This window comes from Rhipicephalus microplus, chromosome X, assembly GCF_043290135.1.
Source record: "Rhipicephalus microplus isolate Deutch F79 chromosome X, USDA_Rmic, whole genome shotgun sequence".
Lineage (NCBI taxonomy): Eukaryota > Metazoa > Arthropoda > Arachnida > Ixodida > Ixodidae > Rhipicephalus > Rhipicephalus microplus.
In genome coordinates, this window is record NC_134710.1 from 272,736,051 (window position 1) to 272,758,220 (window position 22,170).

The 22,170-nt window shown below is 44.2% G+C and overlaps 1 protein-coding gene across 8 annotated transcripts; it reads left to right on the top strand.

The window, feature by feature from the left end:
* The first annotated feature begins 818 nt into the window (after positions 1-818).
* Positions 819-20,865, top strand: LOC119186573 (uncharacterized). 8 transcript variants are annotated; one of them, XR_012887323.1, is made up of 7 exons: positions 819-967; positions 2,530-2,660; positions 3,806-4,038; positions 8,926-9,130; positions 11,427-11,502; positions 12,421-12,546; positions 20,438-20,865. XR_012887323.1 is itself a non-coding variant. In XM_075879168.1 (7 exons), exons 1-7 carry the CDS (start codon positions 916-918, stop codon positions 20,798-20,800), a joined length of 1,170 nt encoding a protein of 389 aa, XP_075735283.1. In that variant the 5' UTR covers positions 824-915; the 3' UTR covers positions 20,801-20,865. The 8 variants fall into 8 exon arrangements, 6 of the variants coding, with proteins under 6 accessions (XP_075735283.1, XP_075735284.1, XP_075735285.1 ...); XM_075879168.1 differs by having other exon boundaries at positions 824-967; positions 11,427-11,486; XR_012887324.1 differs by lacking the exon at positions 819-967 and adding an exon at positions 1,340-1,574.
* Positions 20,866-22,170: the final 1,305 nt, after the last annotated feature.

Consider the following 22,170-nt stretch of genomic DNA (forward strand, 5'->3'; position numbering starts at 1 on the left):
TCTCAAGTGACGAATCGGCGCTCCGTGACGCTTGTGCACACTATGTATAGCCTGCTAGCATAGTCCCCAGGCGTATTGTTTTCCTCGTGAACTATTTATTTGTGCTATGTGTGGCAAACAAAACATGCTTAAACCGCAACCACAATAGTTGGTTCAAACGCGAGGAACTGAGCGTCAGGGCGTGGGCTGACGCTCGCGAACGAAGCGCGCTAGCAAGCGGCTGCGCTCTCTGATAAGGTTGTATCATAGAGAAACATACTATATGTAAGTATATTTCTCTGTGGTAGTATCGTAAACTCTTTCAGCCGCCGAGTCGTCAGACTCGCCACAGAACACCTACGAGGCCTCGTTCATGACACTAGGAGAACCTTATGTATAGGGCCAAACCTCATAAGCGCGAAAATGCACGCGACAGCGACGCTATGAGCGACGAAACAGGGCGTTCGCGCGACGTGTCGCGTGCTCGTTTTCGCGCGATCGCTCGGTTCTCCAGATTTGGAAACCGTCGCTCATCGCCCGGAAGTGCTGGGCTCAAGCAGCCAATAGCGAAATACCGGAAAAGACGAAGACTACGGAGGTGCACGTGACCCTGCCCGAGTCACGTATGCGCAACAAGAATTAACGCAATGTTTATCACGCATGTGCATATAAAAAAGTGCTGCAAGGCAATAATAAACACTTTCCGTTTCAATACACAACAATATATCTTATTTTTAAATTGCATACCGCTCGCTAAGCGGTTTTCTTGGTGCGAGTAGACGGCCTCATGCCAGCAACAGTGGAATTCGCTCGCCGAAGCCGTCGCGTGAATGAGGTGGTGTTCTGTGGTTTGCCTGCGCTAGCGACTGATCGCGCGAAGCCGATCTTCGTCGCGTCGCTTGTCGCTGTCGCGTGCATTTTCGCGCTTATGAGGTTATGAGCCACTATAATACTATTGGCATTTTGCTATTTTGTCTTTCTCCAGAAGGTACGAATCATAAAGTTTCATTCTAGAATACTGTGTGAATGAAATGAAACTTTATGAATGAATTAAATAAATGAATGAGTGAATGAATGAAACTATGGCATGATTAGATTCCAGCTTGGATGCATATTTATGCTGTTTTTACATTCAAGCATGAACCACCAACCAGCTTTCACTTTTAGATTCCAGATATGTACTTATTGCGATTGAAATACGCTGTGAGAAACTCTGTGGTTACACTGCCATAATGCCAAAAAAAGAAAAAAATACGAGATTTGTTGGTGTTACTACCCAGCAGGCAGTTACTACCCTCAGCGCCCTTAGTGTAATTTTGTACCTACTAGGGAATAACTGCCTGCTCTTGGCCCCTTGCCCTAAAGCCAATGGGTCAATGCCCACGCCATGCAAGAGCCATGTGCCAAATACTAGGCTGGCTTGGCCAACGCCACCGGGTGAGCGGAGGTTGTCGCCGCACACGCGTCTCACGACCTTTGCGTTGTGTGTGAAGAGGCGAAGGCTGTATGACGAGAGTGTGCTGAATCGTTTTCACAGTTATTCTGTGAAACGAAACAGCTAGCTGCAACGTTTTGGAATTTGCTACAACTGAATTGTGAGTATTATCAGTAATGAGCTGATACGGGCTCCTTCGCATCTTTCGCTTTCCTCTGCCAACGTGATCAGACGGATCTTTTCCAGTCGATGTAACACTGTATGCATGTTTATGTCTGTGCATTTTAAAAGTTTATTTAGCGTTACTTTCACGTTTATGCGAGTCCGAAACCAACTCTACTAGAGTGTACTAGAACAAGCTACCTCTACCAAATATTTAGGCCTAGCCTGACGAAAGTGTTGAGTAGATAATTTTGTAATACGCCCATTTCTTTCATGGCCCGAGAGAGCGATCCTTTCTAGGCATTGCAGCTTGAAATGCCGTGAAAGTGATAATCAAGCTGTCTCAATACTAGAGCTTGCTCCGTGAGCCGTATTGGCAGCAGGCCGGCCGTAGCTGCAAGTTGCGCCGGTTCGGATCACCAGGCGCACGAGCAGGTATCATTCGACATTCGTTTACATGATCTCTCTAGCAATACAATATATACAGTAAATGCAGCACTGTATCAGGAGCGGTCATTTGACATCCGCTGGCGAGATCTTGCCGTAGCAGTACAAATTGATTTGTGGGGTTTAACGTCCCAAAACCACTATTTGATTATGAGAGACGCCGTAGTGGAGGGCTCCAGAAATTTTGACCACCTGGGGTTCTTTAACGTGCACCCAAATCTGAGTACACGGGCCTACAACATTTCCGCCTCCATCGGAAATGCAGCCGCCACAGCCGGGATTTGATCCCGCGACCTGCGGGTCAGCAGCCGAGTACCTTAGCCACTAGACCACCGTGGCGGGGCGTAGCAGTACAAAGAAGGGATCATTTGACATCCGCGTATACATGATCTTGCTTATAGTATGCGGACCAGCAGCAGAGACAAGTGTCGCATGAGGGATCATTTGACATCCGCACATGTTGTGTTTCCGTATAAGAAGCGCTCATTTCGGATCTGCTCTCGCAGTCTTTTTCGCAGTACGGGGCCGCGGGAACATGAATTTTGTCGAAGCTGTCGTGGATAAGCTACGTGATGCTCTCGAACTGATGAAGAAACTTGAATCAAGCTGGGAGCACCTCCAATATAACTCCGACACTGTGAGTATCGCTTTCGCATTGTATTTTAGTCGCATAAACGACCAAGTGTCGTAAGCGCATATGCATTTTGTGCATGAGCGTGTTTTGTTCTGACGCTACCACTTGCATAGTTAGCACTGTCCACGAATCGTGTGCAGATTTGTTCGAGCTGCCAAATGTGAAAAAGTGCATGATAGCCCAGTGCGTAGCTTACCTGATTCCGTTCTTCATATATAGGTGCGAGTTTCTCGGTGGCTGGTAAAGTTCGTAGTAATAATTGGGAGGTGTGTGTGTGTGGTTTGGATGCAGTAGAGCAGGGCTCCTGCATCCGATTCCGACTGCCTGAGGTTCCTTTACGTGCATTTAAATGCAAGTACAGTAGCCTCCAGCATACCACCTCTATCAAAATGTGGCTGGCGCTGCCGGAATTCGACCTTGCAACGTTCGAGTCAGCAATCGAGCACTGCGGCAGCTAGATTGAAAGTTTTATTTTAACATATATTGAAGAAGTTTGTGGTGAGGAAGAAAAAAATATCTGCTTATATGACTGTGATGGTGGTAGTGTCGCACTAATGGCTTGATAAATATGGCAGACAAAGCAAGCTCACACTCATGTTCCTATTTGCATGAATGTGAGCTATCCTATTTGCATAAATAGCAGCATGAAGCTTTGATATGTGACATCCAGCACTAACTAGAAAGTTGTCCAAATGAGAACAATCAACACTAGTGGTAAAAACACATAATTTTAAGTGCTAGGTGCACCTTAAAAGGTCCTTAGGTTGTCAAAACTCAATTATATCACCTCCCCACCCTCACAGAGCTATGCCTCATAATTGTATTGTGGTTTGGGCATGTAGAACTTATCAATCAACTCTGACTTATTAATGACAATCACTGCCAACTGGAATTATTTGCTATCTGATTACCGCAATGATTTTCTGTTTTTGAGATTTAAAATGGACTAATCGTTACTGTTGCTAAAACTAAGTGAACATGTGAGAGTTGAGTGTAGAAAAAAAAAAAAAAGGAGGTGCATGCCACCTTCTGGAAAAGCAGTCCAATGGTTATTGGACTAACAAGGTAGCAGCTGTTAATAAACATGATTTGACAGAGGACAAAAGTTGTTACTGTTCTGACTTTATCTTTCTGTTTTACTTTTTCAGCTCAAGGATGACATAGAAGATGCTTGCAGCGACCAGATAGCTGTTGTTGGTCAACGGAAGAACAGATTGTGCTTCGAGGTTGATTTGCTGGTTTCTGAACCGAAGAGGCGAATTCAGTCAGATTTGGCCAAGTTGAACCATTACCAAAGCAGCCTGCGGTCATTGTTTCAGCTCTACAATGCTGGCAAACTCAATGATGAGAATGCCTTCTCCTGTCTGCAAGTTTTTGAGCTGTGAGTTCAACATTACACTTGCGCCATGGAAATTCTTTGTTGATCTTGATTCAAAAAGCACTCTATGCTTGGGATGTAACATTGAACTGCTGTTTTGTAACTGCAAATAAATATTCATGCAGCTTTTGAACCGACGCAAAAACAGCATGTACTGATGAGGACAGACTGTGATAACAGACACAGGCACTGAGTCCGTCCTTGTCTGTATGTGCTGTTTTCACCTTGGTATGAACAACCAACTGGCTAGAAATGTGTTATTCCAGCTTTTGAAACTTCATATAAAAGTGCACACACCAATGATTAGTCAATTAGGTAGGAAGAATAAGTTCCACCATTAATTGTTTATTTCAGGAGACATGCCCATTCATATTACTGTATTTACTCGTTTAATGAGCCCCCCCCCCCCCCCCCCACTGTTGTCCTTAAAAGAAAAATACTTTTTTAAAATTTCTGTGTTCATTTTATTTCGGTATGATAGCTAGTGCTGTAGACGATGGAAACAATGTTAAATCAAGCCATTATATCACAAAATAACACAATAAAATTCAAAACAGTTTTGCGTGCAGGCCGAGCGCGGACGACGGCAGTCAAAGTTTGAAAGTTGTGCCTTTTACGGCAAAGCGCCATCTGTCTAGTGCAGGAGAAATCTCTTTGCTGATAACGCTACGCAAGTACAGCGGCACACTAGCAAAGTGCATGTCCTGCAAAATGGCGCACGCCGCGCGCTCGCCGTCCCAAAGATCATGCGAAACGCAACTGCACCAATGGCGCGTCGGGCATCCGCAAGGTTTACCGCAACGTTTGTGCGCCCCATTCGGCGCTGCGTTTTTGTTGTCGGGTTTGTCGTTGTGAATTTAGTTGAGACACCTGCTGCACAGGGCACGTTCGGCCAATACGCTAGCTACAGAGCTGGTTGCAAGCAGCGCATTAGAACCAAGTGGCTGGACGACACTTCGGCGTCGATCTGTGTGCTTTCGTTATGGGAGGAAACAAAAAGAGTTTCAGGCCACAGAAAAGATTTGTCGCGCATTTCACGGGCGAAAACAAAGTTGTCACGTGAAATTTTCGGTGTTATAATTCCAGTGACTTTTTTTCTCTCGCGTAATGACCCCCCCCCCCCCCCCCCCGATTGGCATCAACTTTTCTGAAAAAAGGTGGGTTGATTACGCGAGTAAATGCGGTAGTATTATAGCCAAAGAGACATAATGTACACTGATGCAGATTCATGGAGTACACTGCATTTCTGAGTCAAGCCGAGTGATACATTGAGCTTCATCGATTTACCAAGTCCCGGATCACTCGCGGACGGCCGGCGGACGCCTTGGCTCATAGGCGGCAACGTCACATGCACGTGATCTAAAAGTTCCGAGCTAGCCCGAGCGGCCTCAGGCCATCTGCGCGCCTGATGCTGACTGCATCCGTTGTGGCGTCTGCTATGCCAGGCTATGCCGTCTGCTCCCTCCATAGCTGTCACACAGGCCACAATACTGACCCAGTTCCAACCTTAACAGCAGTTAGGTAGTGAATTATACCTATTTCTGTTCTGATGCAACTTACTGTAAGTGAACTACTCGAGCGAGTGTGCATCGTAGACTGGCGCGGTCGTTCCACCACTGTTTTTCCTAGCGAGTATAATGCGTGTTTGCCCGACCTTCGGGAATACGCACATGCTCAACGTGGCTCTGAACACCGATGATAAGAACTGGTTGCGCAAACAATGTGAAATCCAAAAACATGTGAGAGGTGGACAGAAAAGCAAAGAGAGAGCAAGAGCGCATCGAAAATTTCCCGTGTCTAACTTAAGATGGCTGCACAGCATGCGCACCGCGCTGTCGCCTGCCAGCTGCCCAAAAGAAACTGTTCGGGCGGTCCCGGGCCGCCCGCAGGCTGCCAGGCACGCGAAAAACGAACATGCGCCCGAGCGATCCCGGACCAGTGGGCGGAGCTTCCAGCTGGTTCCCTAGAAAAACGAATGTGGCGCCTGCGTCCGGAGCCGTCCGGGTCGTGTAAATCGATGATGCACATTGTGCTGTCGTTGGGGGGATCACCAACTGTGGTTGTCACCCATTTTTCATTTTGCTTAATGGTGCTCTTTCTTTAGTGACTAAGTTGGGAGGGCCCTGTTCTTCCTTCTCAGTGCAGCTGTGGGGTGTCTTCATTCAACTCGCACTTTTCGTTACTGCGCGCATGCCCCAGTTAGTTTTTTCCCCATTGATTTTTATCAATGTGGACAGTGGAGCACTAACATGCCACAATGTTTCTATTTCAAAATGAGAAATGTAATTATTTTTCAACGAAACTTGGAAGTCATTTATTTTCATTGCTCCTGTACAGAGGTCAACACCCTCGTCTATATGCTGGAGCATTGCGCTCAGGTCTGCACAGCCAACATTTGGACATAACACGGGGTTTGATAGTAGCCACATCTGAGCATGTGCAGCCCCCAACGATGCACATGCCTTGAATTCTTTCTTTTTGTTTATCGCCCTGGTTGCAACAACCCTTTTGTGTGTCAGAAGCACTGTCTGTAATATATTATATAGGGGGAGGGGGAAACACCTTGGGCAATCATCTGGCTTGCCACCTGATGCAAGCTCGGCGGTAAGATTATCCTTAGTTAGCAGTGTCATCTTTCGGGCAGTCAGTTTCTTTTTTTAATTAATTTATTTTATTTAGAAAATACTCCAGTCACTTAAGACTGGGCAGGTGGGAAACATTACGATAAACAATGTATGCAAACATTGAGAAAAATTACTGTAATAAACAAATTTGCAAGAATACAAAATGGGTGATACAAGAAATGTAACAAAAATATAGCAAATTATGCATAAGAATAAATAATGGTAGAAACGAAGTGATGCCTTAAAGCACGAAGAAAAATAATATACACATGTGCACAGCCAAATTTATACATATAGAAACGCCTGAAGTATTACAAGTACTGAAGACTAAAAATCCGGAGTAATATTGCATGAGAACAAAGCACAGATATTATAACACGCACTAGAAATATGGAGAAGGTGCACCTATGTCATGGTTTGGATGCTCTGAGCAACGCTTTCTTGAAGTCATCACATAAAACGACATCAGGTGGTAAGCTATTCCATTCAATAATTGTTCGGGGAAAGAAGGAATTTTTAACAATGTTAGTCCGAGTGGAGTATGGTAGCAGGTTATGCATATGACGATGCCTAGATGTGCGAGGAGAAAATGGTTGTATGTATTTGTGGACAGGAATATTCAGCTTACCATTATAAATGGAATGCAAAAATTTCAGGCGTGCGATTCTGTGGCATTCAAGCACAGGGATGTCGTCTTTCATTAATTTTGTGGGAGAATCAGTTGATTTAAACTTGGAAAAAATAAAACGTACAATGCTTTCTTGAACCATTCCAAGTTTTTAAATATCTTCTTTGTAAAAAGGGTCCTAAACCACTGATGCATATTCTAGTTTAGGCAAAATATACTCGTTGTATACGAGCATTTTTAATTTCGGAGGGGCTTTTTTTCAATTTGTGCCTCAGAAAACCAAGCTCCCAAGAAGCTGATGCGCAGACATTTGTTATATGCGAGGACCAAGAAAGTGTGTTTGTAATGGTAACACCTAGGTATTTATATTTATTTACTTCCCGTACTGGCCTTCCATGGACGTGATAAGTAAACGTGAATGGCTGTTTCTTTTTTGTCACACGTAGGAGTATTGTTTTGTGCGTGCCTGTGTGTGCTTACATCACCAACACCATTTGATTGATTGATATGTGGGGTTTAACGTCCGAAAACCACCATATGATTATGAGAGACGCCGTAGTGGAGGGCTCCGGAAATCGCGACCATCTGGCGTTCTTTAACGTGCACCCAAATCTGAGCACACGGGCCTACAACATCTTCGCCTCCATCGGAAATGCAGCCGCCGCAGCCGGGATTTGAACTTGCGATTTGCAGGTCAGCAGCCGAGTACCTTAGCCACTAGACCACCGCGGCGGGGCAGCACCATTTCTGATGGCCAGAACCATTGATGGTAGCCATGGCAACAATAAAGGAAAGAAAATGCAAGGCAGCCATGTCACAGGGGAAGCATATGCTGGAATTCGACTTATCTCAAATAATGTGTTATCTCTAAATGTCTTCTGTACAACCCCGAGTCTATTACTCTGCCATTCTAGGCTAACTTGAAGCTGTGTACGTATTGCTCCATACCCTCCGATTCGTGGCAGTGCAACGAGGGTGCCACTGCGAAGTTGTGTTTGCAAGTATTTTGCTTTTACTGACTGCAGATAACTGAAAGACACATGAAAAACAAAACTCATGGCATCCATGACATCTTTTCGAGTCTTGCTATCACATTCTGTTTTTGCATTTGACAAAAGTGTGGCCTATGTTGCCCAAGAGTTGATTTGGGCGATGGTCAGCTGATTTCTGCTCCATTCAGAGTTCCCTTGCTTATTTACAATTCCACTGCAGCATTAAAAATTCAAATACTGGTTTTCTACGGCACTGAATATGCTGGTTTGGTCAACTTAACGCGGGACATGTCCGGGTAAATGTGCTATGCACGATTCCTACTTGTAACATTGTTATCATGGCTCCCCTGAAAAGGCTGGCAATAGTGAGCTCCATGAAATGAACAACGTAGAAAGTGTAGCTGTGGCAGCAGCAATGAAATCTTTATTATTGTTATACTACAGGGCAAGTGTTTGTATCCTATAAAAGACCGGGTACTGCTTACTGTTTCTCACTACAGGTAATTGGAATGATTTACAGAAAAAAACAACAACAATATATTACATTCTTTGTCAGCTACATATGTATTCTGCTTTTTTTTTATTGTGACTTTTGCTTCTCATTTAGCCTGTATTCATGTGTCTATCATTGCATGTTTCTATACAGGCCTAATGTGACAATAGAAGTTCCCCAGCTGCTGTTCGCCAAAACTGGTCAAGAAGAGCTGGAAAAAGCAGCGAGAGGCTTTGGCTGTGCCAAGCTTCACCCTCCCAGTGCACTTGGCGACTTCGTGGCAAGTGAAACGAGTCTTTTCAGTGGGGAATGTTTGAAAGACTCGGAGTCAAATGAAACGTGGCTGCTATGTGATATGGTATGTATGCATGCGGTGACAGGATCATGGAATGTCGGTTAGCATTCTTCTTGTTGGCCTTGCTTAGCATTAAGCATCGATTTTTCTGTGAATAGATTGTGCTTTTTTGAAGTTTGGTGCTGTGCCTTCCAAAGTGCATCTGTGTATGATATACTAAATTATTTAAAACTCAGGGCTACAGTTCTTGCAGAAGTCAATATTGGTCAAAGTGTGTGGAATGCCCTTTTGAGTTGAATGCAGCAAAATCTCATTAAACAGGGCTTTGAAATAATTGGCAATATATATTCCCGAATTTCGTTACTGAGAGAAATGTATTTGGTTTCACCAGGCAAGTATAAAACAAACCATGTTAGAGGCAGTTCTATTGAAAGGAATACTAAACTTTCGTTGCAGAGATTTTCAGTCCAGTTGAAAGCTTGCGGCCTGGTATGGGTTGACACAACCACGTTTTCTGGCAGTTGACACAACCATGTTTTCTGGCAGAAACAGTGAAAAATAATCAATTTAATGCATTTCTCACAGACTGCTTTGTTTATTGGCTGCACTGTGAAATTGAAGAGGTCATTAAGGGCACAGGGTAGTATGAAATTTGAAAAAAATAAATCACTTTTTCAATTTGGGAAGGGTGTGCCTTTCAGCGTATTTTTCACATTCATTCTTTTCATAAAACAGTATTTTTTCTGGCTGAAGACCAGCTTTTCCAAAAGCAAGTAGTGAGTGAATGCACTCTCTAGGGCAAGCCCCTAGTCAGCTGTGTATAAGATGTTGTCGGGTAACTTCTAAGGCAGTCCGAAGACGCCGTGTGCCTTTATATTCGCACTTGGTCTTCGGAGCAGGTCAGTTCGAGCACTATCGCAGGGTTCATGCAGGTCCTTGAAACCCTTGAAAACCCTTGAATTTAAAAACTTTGTTTTCAAGGCCTTGAAAATGCTGGAATTTTTGCAAGTATTTGAAAAATGTTTGAATTTACTTTTTTTTAAATTTTTCATAAACACTGTCATACATTTCACGCTCCATTATTTGTGATGCTGTAATTGTAGCAGGTGGCATATGTAATGTGCCTCTTGTAATAGAATTGAGAGTATCAATAGCTTCTGCAAGGAACCAACTCTGCATTTTTAATTATAGTAATATTTGGGGTTTTACGTCCACAAACCAAGAGATGATCGAGAGACACCGTCGTGGAAGGCTCTGGAAGTTTTGACGATCTGGTGTTTTCTAACATGCCCTGACATCGCACACTATATGGGTCTCCACTATTTCGCCTCTATGGAAATGTGACTGCTGCGGCCGAAATTGAACCCGCGACGATCAGGTCTGCAGCCGAACACTATAATGACTACCTCACTGTAGGGGACAACACTGTGCATGTTTGGAAACTCAAAAAAAAAAAAAAAAGCAGGAGCAGTAGGACAAGAAATAGAAATGTTGCATTGAGGAGGAAATCGAAATGCTTAAATTGCCCCGCCGCGGCGGTCTAGTGGCTAAGGTACTCGGCTGTTAACCTGCAGGTCGCGGGATTGAATCCCGGCTGCGGCGGCTGCATTTCCGATGGAGGCGGAAATGTTGTAGGCGCGTGTGCTCAGATTTGGGTGCACGTTAAAGAACCCCAGGTGGTCGAAATTACTGGAGCCCTCCACTACGAGGTCTCTCATAATAATAGCGTGGTTTTGGGACGTTAAACCCCACAAATTAAATGCTTAAATAAAGAAAAAGAAACTAGACGCCGCTGTTCAAGAAAGGAATTAACAGCTACAGAAGACTCATATGCAGCAAAGGCAGAGACAATTAGCGACCTGACATGCATGAACAGCTTTTGGACTGCTGCCAAGACCAAGCAGCAGGAGATAGTGACTATGAAAATTCAGAAAAAGCAACAAGGCGTTGTGTAATAAGTTGCTGTTCCTTGGTTTTTCCTACCTGAATAAAAGCCACTCTCCATACGAATCTCCCAAATCTCAAGGTCTCCAGCTTCACAAATCCACATTTCAATTTTCAGAGTCTGTCAAATGATTTGAGAGGCGTGGCAAATGCCAGCGTGCACTTTATAATTGTTTGCTAAGTGGGCTGGTTCAAAATACAATTTTTTTCCCCTGTGGCCTGCTCCAAACTTAGATTTTTGTGCTCCAAAAGTGTCATTTTGCTGCTACAAAAAATTTCTCCAAATTCTATTTCGGCTGTAGCACCTCTGTGTGGGGCATGTCTCTGCACCACAATTGTGCAGAGGAATGCCCCACATCACTTGACTGCCATGCATAAGTTGAAGCCACGCATAACTTGACTCTTCCGTTTCCAGAGGCCGACAGCACCCTGCCAACAAAAGCACTGTGATAGAGGTATAAGTGTCCTGCCACCTGTAAGTCCTACCGCTCGTAAGTTGAAGAAGAACTTATGGGTGGTTGGGCATTTGATGTCTTGCAAGTATCAGTAGAATCAACAATTGCAGTCTCAGGCTTTCCACATCTCTCTAGGCCATCCCGTGACACGCTCTTCTCTGCACTGTGGTGGTGCACAGAGAACACGTGACCTGACTTGTTGCTGATGGCTGAACAAGAAAAACAATTTATTGTTTGAAATTGCTTTCGTAATTAATCTGAAAGTGGGCTGGCATTGTTGTCGTACTGCTCGAACTTTCCTATTCATAGTTGCCATCTTGTGGTGGCAATGGTGCTGGCCCTGTTCAGGCTCACTCTGACCAGCTTGTGAATGAAGGGTGTGTTTTTGTTAAGAAATTGCACCTCTTGTAGAAGGTTTCAGACAAATTTTTTCTAGAAGCAAAAAAAGAAAGAAGGCATCATGAGTATGCTGTGTGCAGATATAATGTTATGGGTGTAGACTGTATTCTTGTTTTCCACATCCACATACAAATCAAGGTTAACTGATAGATTGGTTTCGCTTCTGTTACACAGATTGTCAGGGTTTGTCCTAGAAATTTTTGTGCAAAATTGCATTTTTGGCCTGTTTAGCAGCACCCTAGAAAAAATATACATTTTCCTACTGTAATCTACTGGAGGTCTGTGTGAACAATGCAGCTTACCTGGAGTTAGTGGTGGTATTTACATAAGTGATCATTTTTTAATTTAGTAGCAAGTTTGTAAACAGAGTGCTTAGTTTTTTTGCAGTAAGTATGCTATTTTGATGACTGCAATGTGCTGACTCTGTACTTTAACTGCTTTATAAGTTTCTTCGGGGACATTTTAAATTGTAATCTCTCATGTGACTTTTCAAAATACCTGTTGCTGATAATGGTTACAATGAAGCAAATCGTTCTGTGCTATCTCCTGTTGCAGGACAACTACAGTGGTGAGGATGAAATGGTTGCTGCCTCCTTGCCAAAGTCCCTCTCGGCGACATCCAGTTCCATTGAGGCAGTGTCAGTAGATGAGGATGAACCAGCTGGCACTTTTCACAAACTGGTTTGTACCATATTTCAGTTTCATAAGTGTCAAACAAAAGGGCCTTGCCATTATGCTATATTTATATACATGTCTTTTAAAAAAATTTGAAGCATATTTTGTGCTAGGCTATTATTGAATCCTAGTATTGAAACCTTACTTAAGTCCTCTAGAACCAATCCATTTCGAGACACTTGAGAATTTGAGAAAAAACGTCATTACTAGAGGCCGGATTTTTAGGTACTAAAAAAGTATGTTTTAGGTGCCAAAGACAGGGTAAAACACAGTTTTAGGCCCTAAAAATCATAATTATAGGCACAATAATTCTCTACAAAAATTGAAATATCGCAAAACAATGACGTCAGTGACTTGTATGTATGGCAAGAAGCAAGAAAAATATTGTTCAAGATAGCAGAAAGGTACCGATTGAAAATAGGCATGCATTTCCCGTGCAATTCGCAATACTTAGTCTTTCGCTTTATTGTCTAGTATTGTGCGTAAAGTGTCCACCATTCAATTAACACTCTCCTGGGTCTCTTTCCTTTCATTGTGGCTGGAAGGGGCAGCGCAAGAGCAAATAACCAGACCACTGATACCCCTGAAGAGAGGGATTCTAGCTCGAATCGCGTAGGACCAATTTCTCCCTATCGGAGGACCAGACCACTAATACCCCAGAAGAGAGAAATGCTAGGTCTAATCGCGTAGGACCAATTTCTCCCCAATCGAAGAACGCCTTAAAGGGCCCCTCACTAGGTTCGGGCATTTCGAGCTGACAAGCGTAATGGGGAACTGGGCACTCCGGATTGTTCCTGTGAAGATTTGAAAAATTATATGTCGCGGAAAAATGCTAAATTTCTAATGAATGCCACTTGCCCTTTTCAAGGGTGTGCGCCCCAAGATCTAGGGAGTAACGTACAGCAAGGAATGGTCCTATTTTTACATCTGTCATTTACGTTGACAAAGGTGGGCTGACGTTGCATATAGTACGCTCTTCATCAAAACTTCTTTAAATGCTAGCTATATCTAGAAAAACAGACGAAAAATGTCCCATCTCCTGATTATATCCTGCATTTTAAACGGTACCTCATTAAGAGCGTTGCACGTGACATTGCTTGGCATGTGCAATTTGTGTGTTCTGGTGTGTAGCATGAATGAGGAGTACTTTGGTTTGGGCTAGCCGCTTCATATCATTTTGAAAGGGAAGCGCGAAGACAAGAGGAAAAGAAAGACAGCGCTCTTTGTCTCTGTCTTTCTTTTCCCTGTGTCTTTGCACTGCCCTTTCAAAATCAGTATAATGATGAAAGCTGAGAAAAATAATAAAACACGCCAACAGAATCTCAGCTTGTTATTATATTTATTTTCATTTTCAATAGCATTGAGATGCTATTCACTATCGGCCCTCGTTTTGCGTCCGCCTCGGTGGACCAGTCGCTATAAGGTGCTCTGCTGCTGACCCGAACGCCACGGGTTTGATTGTGGCCACGACGGTCGCATCTAGACGGAGGCGAAAAAGCAGATGCCCGTGTACTGCGCGATGTCACTGCACGTTAAAAAATACCAGATGATCAAAATTTGCGGAGACCTCCACTACGACATCCCTCATATTCATATCGTGGTTTTTTTTACGTAAAATCACACATACTACCACTGCTACTACTAATATATACTACAGTCGAGCCCATATATAATGGCCCCACTTAAAACGAACTTTCGCTTAAAACGAACAATATCCGATATAAATTGGTTAAATGGCACAAAATCAAACTTACAACGAACGTCTCCAAGTGCCGCTGATCGGTTACAGCGAACGGAGTCAGCGGTCTGCCGACTTCTTGGGACACCAATTTCAACCACCGATCAGGCATCGGCGAGGTGCCCATACATTCTTATTGTTAAACGCCGACCCTGCCTCCGCGACCCTCTAGTTGCGGTTCTCCCTAACCCGTGGAGGAAAGAAAGCCGTTTCCTTCCTCCATGCTCTGACTGCTTTTTCTATGCACCCCTCCGTCCTTTGTCTCCCCCCTACTCTGAGCACCCCGTATCACCAGACGAGGCCCGTGTTTTCACACTGCCACCGATCTTTTGAAGACCGGTCGGCCATCTACCCTATTTTCGATCGCAGGTACTGTCGTCGGCGTCGCCGGCCTGGAGTAACCAGACCATTTGCCATCATTGTCGGCCACCGACTGTATCCGATACTCTGCGTCTAGTGCACGCGTGTACGCTACCCCACCAACTCTGATAATTTGCGATTCGTTTCGTGTTTAGGACTTCTTCTCGCTCACTTCGCACTCGGCTCAGCATGCCTTCTGCGTGCATACGGAAGCGTGAAAACGGCTGTTGATTTGCGCGGAACAAATCACGAAATATCGAAGTTCTCGTGAGGCCACGCAAACCCGCGGGCGCAACAAAACGATTTTTTGACCACGGCCGCCGATTCTTCGAACATCGCGGCACGTACCGATCCAGGCGGCCAAGCTTTGACTTCTGAGCGCGCAGGTACTCTTTCCAAGTTTTTCTACGTGCGAGTTTTGTGGACCTTTCAAGCAAGCTATCCATCCTGCCTCCTTCTTGTGTGTTTTGGTTTTCAAGGTCGCCCTCCCACCGCATCCTCCCCTCTCTTTGTCGCAACTCCTTGCCCTTCTCTCGCAAGTCTGCTCTCCTCTCTTCACAACCCCCTTCGCCCGTCTCCACCGCTCCGCCACGCCCGCCATGCTGGCCCAAATTAGTTTCGTTGTCTGACTGGAAATGGGCCCAGAGCTGTTCCACGTGTTCTGGCATGTGTGTCGCATGTGCGCGTCTTGCTCGCTCTTGGTGTGCGTGTGTGGTCATGATGGCCGACGGGAGGACTAGCACGCTTTTTCGTGCCGCTCAACAAAACGTTGGAAGCGTGACCGCTTGGCTAGAGTGTAATCCGCGTGTTAGGTGCCGCGTTGCGGAGTGCTTGCTCATAGCTGTTGACCACCTGACAGCCAACTTGCCGCTTCGGGCGTCCCGGTATTCAGCTGTGGAGATGGTGAATATTTCGTAGGTGGCGGTGACGTACATGCCTGCGAGACTATTTTCGCGAGGCCGACTTTATCGACGTCGGGCCTGATGCCGAGCCTGAAGCTTCCGAACAGGACCACTGTGGCGGCGATTTGTGGCAGCGCGTCAACTCAGACCTGGGAGAGCGGGTGGGACATCTGTTGCAATGGTTTAATTACGGCCGATGATGATGCCGACACTGCGGAACCGTGCACGGATTAGGGCATTGTGAATGAAGTACGTGGCGAGAGCGATTTGGAAGAATTGGATTGCGAGAACGAAGAAACTTTGGAGCCACTGCCTCATGCAGCTTATGCCACGGGCCTCGGCGAACGAGCCCCCTGCCGTTTTAAATGAACTCGAGACCGCCCTTATTGCTTCTGCTCTTCGAAAGACGTGCATCACGGACTTTCTGGCGCAAAAAAAGTTTGTTTTCACTCGCAAGTTTTTTTAAAAGCTGTGTTTCAAATACTACGAACTTCGGGATACAGCGAACGGATGCCGCGTCACACTCAGGTTCGTTATAAGCGGTCTCGACTGTACTACTACTACTACTACTACTACTACTACTACTACTACTACTACTACTACTACTACTACTACTACTACTACTACCCCTCTTGCTTGCATTTATCTTCTCGTCGTTCCTGTATCGTGCCTTCGCCAACCCTGACAACGCTTAGCTTGTGTTTGGTGCGTCATCTCTGACCGCAGTTTCAGCGGAGCGACGGGGTGTATCACTGTCACGTTAATGATCAATGCCAGCCTTTCCAAAAGTATGTGCATTGACTGATCTATTCCACACAAACGGGTAATACAGAACAGAGAACGCTGGAACGACGCATCAATGGCATACGTGCACGAGTAGGCTGGGGCACGTCATGCGCGTGACCTTGCTTACGCATGTTGTTCTTGGTGCGTATATGTCATGTGATCCTCCAGCTCCAATACCAAAGAGAGCAGGGAAGGAATTAGGTTCGCGATAGTTACATGGGGCGAGAGGCAAGGGATTCAAGTTGGCCTCTTCGCATCATGGTTTTGTGGCTCATAGCGAACCAATTTGAAAAATCACCGTGGTAGAACGTTTTTCATTGGGCATGCAAGAACATTTAGTGTCTAACTACAACTTATTATATCGCCCCGCCGCGGTGGTCTAGTGGCTAAGGTACTCGGCTGCTGACCCGCAGGTGGCGGCTTCAACTCCGAACTGCGGCGGCTGCATTTCCGATGGAGGCGGAAATGTTGTAGGCCCGTGTACTCAGATTTGGGTGCACGTTAAAGAACCCCAGGTGGTGAAAATTTCCGGAGCCCTCCACTACGGCGTCTCTCATAATCATATGGTGGTTTTGGACGTTAAACCCCACAAATCTATCTACAACCTATTATATCACCTAGAGAGGGACGCCTAAAAAGTAAATTACAAACGAAACAAAAGCCGCATGCACATCACATTTTTACCCGAAGGCGCTGCTGCAGATGGGTTACAATGTCAAAGAAAACACGCCTTCATTGACACAACACACTTTGTTCTCTTTATAAAACATTTCATTCAGTCGTGAATATAACAAAAACAAATTAATATAGGAAATTAGATCTGATACGACATTCTAAAATCTCAATTACCCTTGCACGAAGAGCACTGTTTAAGTATATTCATTTTCGAATAGAGTTTTACCATGAAATGCTTGACATAGGAGCTTTAACTGCAGTTTAATTCGACGGGATGATAGTAATTTCTATCCTTGTTCATTTTTCATATTGTTACAGCTGTCATTGTTGAGTGATGGCTTAGGACAAACCTTGAGGCCCTGTTCTGTATTTTTTTCATGTTTGTCAAAAGACATATGACAAGGAATCTCTTACGCAACAAGCGTACTCAAGCATACAGTGATACAGTGATTGTGTGCTAAATACACTGTTGATTGTGAACATGTCGGCGCCTGTCTCAGGCTTCGCTGTATAATGTATAACGATTTGGCGGGCTTCACCGCCACGGAATCAACATGAGCATTCCATGAGTGACTCTCCGTGGTTTTTATTAATTTTCCACCTACCCACGGCTGAACAGAAAAACCTGCTGTTCCTTTCCCACCGCAACACCCAGGATATCAAGGCTTAGTTCCTTCAGGACAATGGAGAGCTGTCTGTGGAAGGCGGTTGCCACATCTTCGCCCATAGATACACTTTTATTTTCTTACCCCATCTTTAATTCTCTCTCCTCCTTTCCCTGCAGACGCTGAGACGTGTTTCCACTTAAGGCTGCGAATGGAGTTTTTTGCACTCTTCATGCTCCTCCTCGAATTGCTCGCAGCATGTCAGCTTCGTCTTCTTTGAACCTTATAGTGTTTGGAAATATCAATGTTGCCTTTTTTACATGAATAACAGTCTCACACCACGCTCTAAAACGAAATTTGGGTTTGAATAGCGCTCATATAGGCCCTCATTTAGAAAATAGGCATTTATAGGCACGTAGGCACAAACACCCGAAATAGGCATTTATAGGCACTATAAAAACACCATAAAAACCTTTCTTAACCTCTAATTCATGCTCATATATCAAAATGGCACGATAGGTACGCAAGGAACAAAATAGGCATTTGCCTATAATCCGGTCTCTAGTCATTACTGTGCCAGGTAGGCACAGAAACCAAGTGAGGCATCAAGCATCATGTGCACAGTGCTTGCAGTACTGTTTGTGAATAGTTTTGGTCTGACTCAGTGCAGCAAACAACCCTAGTTTTTGTTGATGTAAAATTTTGTTGTAATACTTAATTCCGTAACTGCACTTCCAGGATGAAAACCTACGGAATGGAATATTTTTATCAGAACTTTTGCATAGAGCCCTTTTGTTTAGCACTCTTCTAAAATCGAGTAAACTTGATATGAAGATGAAAATAGGCCAACTATGAAGCAAAGGGATGGAAATGCATCCGAACTCCGCTACAACAAATGCCGCTTCAACAAAATTTCCACTACAATGAAAAATTTACAATTCCCCGTCAGCAGTCCATAGGAGTCAATGCATAAATATTGTCGCCACAACCAACGCTTTTTCTTTGATCGTCTGTTCAACGAAATTTTACGATGCAATTCCAGGCTCAGATACTTATTGCTATGCAGTAAACCCAATCTTTGTTAACATTTCGATGCATTTTCAGAGCCTCAAAACACTTCAACGATGTTTAAAACGCATTGGCACCACCAGAAACCGCCGCTATACCACCCCTGTTCAGCCAGCATGGGCGCCGCCATTGCCCGATAGTGATGGCAATGAGACTGCCCTGCTTTTGTTTTGCCATTGGCTTGCTTTTGAGCCGCAGATGATCCGAAGCTGAAGCTCAGTCGCTCAGTTCATGGTTTCCTTCTCGCAGCTGCTGGGTGCAACCGTGCATGATGCCTTTTCAGATTCAGAGTCCGGCATTCAGCATTTGTTTGCGCTGGCCAGTGGGGTTACTAATCGGAGCTACTGTTCGTCCACATTATCAAGAAAATCGGCTATCCACAAGTGATAGATGATAAGAATGGCATAGAGTAATGCAGAAGTCGCCGCTCCACAATACCCTGCCTCCATCTTGGCGTTGTCGGATATTTTTGACGGCGGACAGCTGCTGGTGTTAACGTGTTAATGCAACTGTTTCATTCGTTCACGGAAACGGTTTTAGGTGTTGCTTCAGCATGCTTTTCACCATGGCCTTGCTATGCATGGGTGTGAATCACGTCGGGACGGCGCTGGGAAAGAATGGGAAGCAGCGGACATTTTTCGAATATTAAGAATGAACGTTCCTTTGTTTTGCTAGCTCAGATCAGCGATATTTTTTTTCGATTTAACAACAACGAAATTTTCGCTTCAACAAAATTTTTTCCGCACCCCGGCAGTTTCGTTGTAGCAGGGTTCGACTGTAGACAATTGCTGTTCAAGTAGTTCATGGCTTCATGCGTATTAGTACTATAAAGGATGGTGCTGTAAAATTTTCACTTGGTGAAAGATAATCCAACAAGGGTTGTGGGGGAATTCAATCTAACGGTAGTGTGGTTGTGACCAGCACTCTATTTGTTTTATTCGAAATCTTCGATGCATGTTCACAGAAAAGCATAGATAATTTGGGATAGTTCTCTGGTCTTGGTGATCATGTGCCTTATTTAACACAATCGGAACAAGTTGGTTCTGATTGCTTGCTTCATGTGTGAGATGTGAAAGGATGAAAGTGGTGCTAGCAGCTAACCAAAATGAAGCAGAGTTTGCATAACCTTAAATGTAGATGGGAATTTTCTGTGAACCCTGGAATGTTTAATGGCTGTTTGGGCCTTCATTATTCTTGCTTTTACAGTTGCCCGTGGCTTGAAATTACAGGGAGCTGAGTCATTTGGTGTGTATTTGTTCTAAAAGAGACAGGGCGTACAAACACGGACACAAGGAATTTCACAAAGCCTGTGCAATGCCTGAGGCATTGGCCACATTTTTTCGTGATTGCTTGGTCCCCTTTGATTGTAGTGTTGTTAACCTCAGTTTCATCCGCTGCAGTTGCGAAGAATTAAGTTTCACTTTGACTCCATAACTTCATAACTGCACGATTGCCAACCACAGTCTATTGCACGGCCATTGCAACAGACAGTACACGCTTTCAGAACCATTTGGTCACCCTCTGTGTTCACAGCACTTGCATATATAGGTGCTTGATCAGGCTTTTATGTACAGAGTGGCAACTTGGATCAAATGTTCAGGTAATTTACCACATCTAGGGGTTCCATTCCTCCAGTTATACATGTGATTGTGCTGCCACCTGTATATTAATAAGTGAAACTAAAGGTCATTCTGACAAGATCAGTATTTTGGTGTACCTTACTAGTTTTAAGAGTCTGTGGTTTCTCAAAATGGTGATTTCAGGTGGAAGATCACTCTAAAAGGAATCATATGATGGATTTGGAGCAAGACCAATCATCTTGGCTTCTGCCGAACCATGGATACAGTGGCAAGAATGAACTCAGACAGACAAAAACGTTTTGTGAAACGAAGACATCAGACATAAAAAATGAAGTGGCTAACTGGCCACTTATACCAAAAGATTGTGTCACATGCGAAGATGACTTGGTCATGAGCAAGACATCCAATGGGAACTCAGAGTGGCTCATTACTAGTAAGGCCAAGCCTATGCCGACAAGCTGTTCATATACAACAACAATAAGAGAAATGTTCAAGCCTTACTTTGACCATGGAAATGACAGTATCTGGATTGCAAATGCACTATAATTTTTATACATGATAGATAAAAAGAGGAAATAAAGGTGTATCCCTACTTAGCTGTTATATTTTTATGTAAGTTGTCCGTGCCTTTCTTGTTTTTATATTTATGGGCATACCATAATATTTCATTTGAGGTGGTTCTTACAGTCCCTGCATTACATAGGAAGAGCTCATGTGACTTGACTGTCTGTTTAAGCAGAATCCACAATTTTAAGACAGTTGGAAGTATGTCTTCTTTTGAGAGATTGCAACAACTTCGTCTGTGGTGGCTAGTTGATATCGTGTGGCCAATACACTCGCAAATGTGTCCTAGCACTATTCAAGAGCAGCAAGGAGTTACGCAAAGCCGCTCACTTAAAAAGAGTATAAGGCATTCACACGTACAAATTTCAAATGCATCATTTTAGAACTGGGTCGCAGTGCTGTATAGCTCGAACTCATGGGATCAGTAACGGTTACAACTGGCTGCTGCACAAACGCAGGGAAGTGTGCACTAGGCTATGAAATCAGCCTGTGTGTGTATTTGTCATAACGTTGCGATATGCAACTTCTACATTCTCATTTTGCCAAGTGTAGTCAAGCTCCTTCATAAGAGGCACTGATGTAACAAATATGTGTAAGAAACACCATTGCGCTAGCATTGAAACTGGTGTTGATAAGAAAAACCCATACGTGGTACGTTATAAAAGACTCCTGATGTAGATGACCAAAATTGCTCCCTGGTGCATGTCATACATAAAGGGGTTCAACTGCACCAAAAAGCGTGTGGCTGTTAACTAGTTAGGTTATGCAATGAATTCAATAGTAGTAGGACAGCAGCAGGAAAGTAGAAATTGTGCACGTCTCTTATATAAAGGGGTTAAACTGCACCAAAGAGCAGGTGGCTACCTGCTGGCTACTGACTAGTTTGGTAATGCAAAGGCTTGAAAAGTAGAAAGACTGCAACTAGAAAGTAGGAGTTGTGCATGTCTCTTATATAGAGGGGTTCAACTGCACCAAAAAGTGTGTGGCTATTTACAAGTTTGGTAATACAATGGCTTCAAAAGTAGTAGGACTGCAACTGCAGTAGGAATAGTGTAGGTGAATTTTTTGAGGGACTCATTTCTTTGCTAGAAACAAGCGCATGAATACAACTGACAATTAGGCCACACAAAGCATAGGGGCCATTGCTCTTAACTGCAACGTAGGTATAATATAAATTGAAATGAATCAAAGTGGACGATATGTCACCCTTTGATTGGGGCATGAACCCACAACCTTCGAAGTTGCGTTGAATGCTCTACCAATTTGGCTACAACGGAGGGTGCATATTTGTTTGCTTTGTGGTATATTTCTTTATGTGCAACTCCTAGGAGTGTTGGCTAGTGCTGCTGATT

Bases quoted from the DNA above. Each gene is read 5' to 3' on its own strand.
- LOC119186573 (XM_075879168.1), top strand. From the start codon at position 916: ATGAGCCACTATAATACTATTGGCATTTTGCTATTTTGTCTTTCTCCA. The intron at 4,039-8,925 runs GTGAGTTCAACA...GTTTCTATACAG, and splicing joins TGTCTGCAAGTTTTTGAGCT to GCCTAATGTGACAATAGAAG. The intron at 12,547-20,437 runs GTTTGTACCATA...TGGTGATTTCAG, and splicing joins CTGGCACTTTTCACAAACTG to GTGGAAGATCACTCTAAAAG.